Consider the following 6,951-nt stretch of genomic DNA (forward strand, 5'->3'; position numbering starts at 1 on the left):
TTTGTTCTTAAGGTACTTTTATTACCAGAATTATCTTATTCAGTACAGCCGTGTAGATCATTTGTACCATGCATGTACACAGTTTTACAGAGAGATTACAAGATGACAGCAGCTTCCAGGAAGCCAAAACACAGCACATATATTTTTTATGTTGGGCCTGGGCATTCCAAGATGAAGATGGCCTCACTTGTTAATGAAAGAGACGCCCTTTTGGATACTCTCAGCCAGCTCTTTCTTTGCCTTCTCCAGACCAGCTCTGCATGACAGTGATGTGTGAAGAAAGTTAAGTGAGATGCAGGTCAGTTGAGCTCCAGGATATCGATAACAATCGTTGTGGCCCTGATACAGCATTATAGGTAATGATATGAAACAACGCCTTTCAATCAGATTCAGCACTCTTATGATCCTGTGGATCAGATGGTCATCCTGATCTCCTATAGCACAGTTATAGGATCTGAAGAAATAATGAAGTCATACAATTTCAGTGCATCATCTCTGTTCCTTCAGGGCTGTCTACCTGTTTCAAAGCAAACTGGCATGGCTGCATATGTGACACATTCATGTTTCGGTTTCTCCTGTGAACTGTATTCTAGTCTGTGCACTAGTGATTGTGAGCGAGAGGTCCATACCATGAGACTGACTTATTGTCAGTATGATATAATCTGGCAGACCCAATCATGATGGGTACTAGTATGAACCGGTGTTCAAGAAGAAAGCTTGATCAAACAAAATCTGCTGGGGTAGACTTCAGCGGAAAGCATACATGCAGTTGGTCTTGAACTATGGGGAGTATCTAACTTAAATGCATGCCAAGAACAGGGCTGTAAGTTCAAGTATAGAGTACAAACCTTTCAAACTCATTCAATGGGCCAAGTGGTAAGATCTCCTCAATGCCACAACGCCCTAACCGCACTTTAGATGCAAAGAAAGGCAGCTCGGTCACCTTCAACCACAAGAAAAGGAAAACAGAATTCACAAATCAGAAATATTGTTCAACAATAGTATTAATTTAGACAAAATGAATGATGATTGAAATCATTGTCCAGGAAAGAAAAAGAAACCTGAGAAGCTACATAAGAGCACTCCACTATGCCAGCATCACCGCGCAGTCCTCTCAGGCAAGCATCTGCAAATTTAGCAGCTGCATACGCCTACAAAGGAAGTTTTAGTGTTACCTGAGCCAGCATTAGAAACTATAAGGTGCGGACACTGATGTGCATACAAATGACAGAAACCCACCATTGAGAGAGTTGCTGATCCTGCTCCTGCTTTAGCCTGAAACACGTCACAAATAGGAAGAAGCAAAAAAGAAATTTTAGTAGGAGCAGTCAAGAACAGCTTTCAGAACTATTTCGAGAGAAAAGAACATCGGTAAGATCTTCACCTAACTGAAACGCATGTAAACAATCACCAGAACCTAGTACATATGGGTAAAAAGATATGCAAAGAAGCTTTTGTTAAACTTAACATAATTATAAACCCTTACTGACAACATGAAGATGTAATAACTGACATGCATATATGCACCTAGTATGTATTCTTTCCAGCTAACTCTTGTATTCACATATCCATTTTACTAGTGAACTAACTCTTGTATTCTCAAAATTAAGCATGTAAGTTCTTTTCAGCTTTGCTAATCATAGAGCTAAACAACTGAAACTAGGAACTGAACAGAGAATGAGAATCTGAACTGGTATACACATTCGGTTCAGTGTATTCGGTATAGTACGGTGTTACTGCTTCTCTTAATGCGGTATTTTGTACAGGTTGGTAAATAACAATTTATTCTGGATCGGTGTCAGTAAATACCATTTCTACCAAAGTTGGCGTGGATTGAGAACACGTAAAATAGCATACAAATACAAACTTGCAACTGTGCAACAGGCATTCAGATTTCAGGAAACACGCTAACTGCAGACCCGCAGAAGTGGCTCAGTGCAGCACCAGCCAGCCACCCAGACAGCACATCAACACATTCACTCATCCAGCCATTCAGGAGTCACCGGCATCCAAGATTCCAAGAACTTGTCCAACAGCAGACCAGCACAACACAATTCATCATTGGCTATTTGGCTCATTGCATGATTGCATCCAAAAGATGAAAACACTACAGGCCTTCAGCCTTGAGTGGTTGAGCCTAGTAGTAGAAGGCTAGAAGCCAGCAGCCCAAGTCCCAACAGGCGTCACGCAACAGGCTGCAGGGCTACAGGCTTTCAGCCCATAGAGGGCATAGACAAAAGACATTGAGCCCAACACAAATCGGTTTCTTCGGTTCATTCGGTTTTCAGCAGGTTTATACCAAAAAACCGAAGATTGGAAAACCATACTTTCTGTAGTGAGGAACCGAAAACTGGTCAAACTGAGTTGCCCAGTTTGGTTCGGTATTTTTGGCTCGGTTTTTTCCGTTTGGTTACAAAGTGCACAGTCCTACTAAACAAATGCAAAAGGGACTTATGGAATTGACTTTGTTCTGCCCTCCTTGAGCATAGAAGATGAAGCATATATGGTACTTGGTAAGGAAAAGCATACCTCAACAACTTCTGTCCCACCATTTTGTATGCGAGAAGTGAGGTAGCTAACCTCTTCTGGGGTGAACGAGCAGGGAGGGTTCACCTATGGAAATAGCAAGGCATAAAATAAAATAAGTTGAAACTGATTTTCTACTATTTCTATCAGACAAATATTACAGTTGAAACTGATTTTCTACTATTTCTATCAGACAAATATTACATGGTCCAGAATTTCATAGCAATTGAAAATGACCCTAACCTGTGAAAGTAGTGGTAATATCGTAACTCCTGCATGCCCACCAATCACAGGAACATTGATATCTCTGGGGTCAAGTCCAAGAACCTCTCCCTGTAAACAAAGAAGTGAAGGAATTTTGAGAAACCGTCCATGTAGAAATTGCTGTGTGACACAATCTGTTGAATTACGTACCACAAAAGTATTTGCTCTCACTACATCAAGTGTTGTCACCCCCATAAGACGTTTAGGGTCATATGTCCCAGCTTTCTTGAAAACTTCAGCAGCGATTGGAACAGTAGAATTGACAGGATTACTGATCACATTTACGATTGCCTTGGGGCAGCATTTTGCAATTCCCTCGCAGAGAGTCCGGACGATTCCAGCATTGATGTTGAACAAATCATCCCTTGTCATCCCAGGCTTCCGAGGGACACCAGCAGGAATTATCACAAGATCCATTCCAGTTAGAGCATTTTTCAACTGTGGCTGGCCCAAGAAGCCACGCACCTGTAGATTTTAGGATTTGAATAATTACATCCAATAATCAAAATAACTTTTATGGTTCAATAATCAGATAAATAAATGTATGTTTGTACTTTGTATGAAAAGCAGAGGGCCATCAAGGATATCTAGGAAGCTATAAAAGATAAAACTGAAATCAATGACAATAACTCTTGTTTAAAAATTGCAAGTAGAATACCGCTTATGTTTTGAGCTTTGATTCCCAACTATCAGAGAGTGATCAGACACTAAGTAATTTTTTCCAAGGTCTTCTGTAGAAATTCCTGACACAACATGACTTTTATAACTATGAGTATTTCACAGGGAAACTGTTACTTGTCTCCTGAGTGGCTGAGTTACAAAGATTATAAGAGCTGGCTGCAACTGCTTCAGGATGAGTCATACATACACTAGCGAAAACAACTATGCAGCTGCAGCACTTTATATCCTATAAATACGACCCACGAGTCCATATGGAAATAAAGTGTAGTAGAGGTCTACCGACATGCAACTGTGACAGTAATCTTCTCTTCAGAATCAATATTCCAGAATCTCAGGAGAATACAAAGTGTCCAGGAACATACCACAGCACTAGTGTCCATGTGGCTAATGTCTGCTGTGACACCAGGTGTGTTGGCAACATCGTATAGATGGAGCACCGAAACAAGAGGGTTCATCTTCATTTGTAATGCGAGTGGCTGACCAATCCCACCAGATGCACCCAAGATTGCAACCTTAAATCCTGGTGCCGCACCTTTTGCACGGCAATTGGATCCACTCAGGAGGGAGACCTCCATCACCTTCAAAACAAAGTAACAGGAGAAAATTTAGCAGAGAGTAAAAGCAGTTCCTGGAAAAAGATGGCAGTAAATCAATTACAATGTTATAGCTTCCAATCATTGCGACTGAACCTAAGTTTCAGTCTGTAGGGGCAAATTTAGGAACTTGTCGCTGGGATACATCTGATATAATTATCGGTACAAAAAGATTTGAGCACGATCCTCATTTCCCTTGAGAAGTCATTAGTAATCGATATAGAGGTAAAAAAAAGGGTCAGGAGCAAGGTTTTGTGTTCATCTCAAGTTGTGTTTTGTTAAAAGTGTCAGCCATATGTGGTTAACAAGGTCGCCATTTTCATTCAACTATCGACACATAAGCAGAAAATTTTTGGACTGCCGTAACTCCCGATGGCATCTCGCTACAAAACTCGAAGAGACTCTGGTATTTGTCAGCATCGTGCCCCTTTACCCACACAAATCGTCCATCCGCAAATCAGTACAGATGTGAAGGCAAGGCTATCGCGCAAAGTGAAGTTTGTGTTGTTGTGTTCACTCGATACTTGGCTGTCTGTACATTCGGGAATATCAATAAGGACGTGTTTGGATGGTTGGTTCTCCGCGTGCTTGCATCCGTGCGTACAACCGTATTCACTCAGCGCTTGTTTGGTTGGTTGCTGGCCTGCACCCGCCCGTGCAAACGCATCGAGCGAGCCTGGCTCCGCGCGTACGCCGGAATCGGGCGTACGCGCCGGGCTGGCTCGCTCGGTCCAAAAAATACTGTGCATAATATTTTTTTTATTTAACTTTAGATTTTATTTGGTGGTATAAAAGTAATCCAAAAATTCTAAACATTTTTTGAGCAAACTAGAGCTCACTAGCAACCCATTTTAATTAATTTGATCCAAAAAATCTAAGTCAATATTTAATTAAAATTCTTCAAAAATCATAAAAAAATTCACTAATATTCTTATCCTGTGATGTACTAATTTATAAAAATATTTCCAACCTAAGTTATTTGGTAAAAAAGTGAGTTTCTTTGTAATGCAACATATACTCATGCGGGCAACCAAACACAATCTTTTCTCAACCAGACTCACCACATACAGCCAACCAAACAGACCCTCATGCATCAACTCAGCCTGACTCAACTCAGACTGCATGACTCGTACGAACCAGACTGAAAACATTCGGGCAACCAAACACACCCTAAGTACCCCGAGAGAGCAAACTTATTACTTGAGAGCAGACGATAGGTTCCAGTTTTTGCACAAACAAACGCAGCAGCAGTTGGTAACCAAGCCGTAGATCCTAGAAACTGGTGGAAATTCGGCTCCCTCGAAGAAAAGGAGTCTACTTTGACGCCAAGGCCCCAGCTTTGGGGAGCTGCGGCAAACGGCCCCCTTGGGGGTGTGTCGGAGTTTGGTTCTCCCAGCCGAACGGCGGCGCGAATTCACGGCGCCAACCGAGCGACTACGAGGTTTGAGAGAGTACAGGACGGCCGGCGGCGAAGCGAATCCACGGACAACAGTAACCGCCACCGCCCTCTAATCCCAGCCAAATCGGACGAATAGGAGAGAGAATCTGGTGGGGGAAGGGGAAAAAAGGGGTGGAGAGCACGCTGACCTGAGGATGAGATGTGAGGTGGGAGGCGAGCTTGGCCATCCGCCTGGCCGCCGCCGTGTTGGCCCCTTCCTGCCGTTCCATGGTTGCCTTTGGCTATGCGTTGGGGTTGGAGAAGCAGGGAGAAGGCCCAGCGAGACGAGAGACGGAGCAGAAGAAGCACCGGACCGGAGGGGTTCGTTGCCAAAGCTAGCTAGGTAGGCGACGTTGGTTCCCGGGATGAGATGGGATGGGATGGGACGATGCGTGCACGTTTCCGATCGGTGGGCGGCGCGGCAAGAGATGCAGGCATGGAGATGGAGGCAATGGGCATGCTGACGCGTTGGCCTCTAGTTCGTTTCGTTCTTGGTCTCATCTCCAGCCATTCTTCCCAGTCCTGTCCTGTCCTTCCATGCGCAAGAAAGAAAATTATCATCATACATACGAAAATACGAGATGAGCAAGCATATTCTAGTTCTTGTTCTAGTTCTAGTGAACAAAAAAATTATCTTTACCAGGAAGCAAGGTCATCGGGCTGACTTGCACTCCATCTATGCTTGGGCCCATAATTAGTACAGTACTAAACAGCGAGCCCATCGGCTGTTTGCTCAAGACCTAAAACAAACCACGAGAAGCGGATTCGATCCCTAAAATAAACACGTTGAAAGGCGTTGGGCGTAGCAGAACCGACTGTTACTCTATGCTCCAGTTGTATAAACAGATCGAGCAAGGGGTGCTGTGCTGGTGCTTTACAACAGTCGACATCTGCAAAAGTTGGACGAGAAGAACACAGCACTGCATTGTAGCCATTAGCAAGAAGGTGTCAGCGCACCTGACCAGGACGACACGGGCTCGAGCAGAGATCAAGCCCAGGCGGTCCGAACGTCGTCCCAAGTCCAACCCGCACACGACCGGACCAAGCTGGCTTCGGCAGTAAACTCTTGGGCGCAGCCCATGTACCGAGTGGGTGAGGATAAATGGAGAGAAAGGGAGACACCGTCATTCTGTCCTAAACCCAAAACCTCTGCTGTTCTTTCTTGCGTAGGATCTAGTATAGTTAAATAGTCAGTTTTAAAACTAATTGTTAAATAATTAAAAAATTATGGAAACAAATTAAATATCATAGAATAATAAAAAAACAACTAAAAGTTATGTCAAGATTTGCAATTCTAAGGTAATATACAACAATTGATATTCTAGAAAGATAAACTGTATAAGCTAAATTGTATGAAAGTAAATAGCTCAACAATAAAGTAAATATCTTAACAGATGACACTCGAAGTTTGTACTATGATATCGGTGATTTGCCGATCACCTCTAATCC

The 6,951-nt window shown here is 43.1% G+C and overlaps 1 protein-coding gene across 1 annotated transcript; it reads right to left on the reverse strand.

Moving 5' to 3' along the window:
* Window positions 1–6,029, reverse strand: LOC133904766 (malate dehydrogenase, glyoxysomal). Its single transcript, XM_062346297.1, has 9 exons — window positions 5,652–6,029; window positions 3,834–4,049; window positions 2,941–3,255; window positions 2,770–2,859; window positions 2,530–2,613; window positions 1,240–1,275; window positions 1,062–1,151; window positions 849–943; window positions 1–256 (listed from the first exon to the last, which is right to left on the reverse strand). The coding sequence occupies exons 1-9, from the start codon at window positions 5,730–5,732 to the stop codon at window positions 184–186; spliced, it is 1,080 nt and encodes a 359-aa protein (XP_062202281.1). The 5' UTR covers window positions 5,733–6,029; the 3' UTR covers window positions 1–183.
* Between the last annotated feature and the right edge of the window lie 922 nt (window positions 6,030–6,951).

The sequence above is a fragment of the Phragmites australis genome, chromosome 22 (assembly GCF_958298935.1).
Source record: "Phragmites australis chromosome 22, lpPhrAust1.1, whole genome shotgun sequence".
NCBI lineage: Eukaryota > Viridiplantae > Streptophyta > Magnoliopsida > Poales > Poaceae > Phragmites > Phragmites australis.

What these genes read in the sequence shown, in the direction of transcription:
- LOC133904766 (XM_062346297.1), bottom strand. Translation starts at nt 5,732, where the DNA reads ATGGAACGGCAGGAAGGGGCCAACACGGCGGCGGCCAGGCGGATGGCC. An exon ending in GATCAGCAACTCTCTCAATG is followed by an intron (nt 1,152 to 1,239) that starts GTGGGTTTCTGT and finishes CTTCCTTTGTAG; the next exon opens with GCGTATGCAGCTGCTAAATT. An exon ending in CCATTGAATGAGTTTGAAAG is followed by an intron (nt 257 to 848) that starts GTTTGTACTCTA and finishes ACTGTCATGCAG; the next exon opens with AGCTGGTCTGGAGAAGGCAA.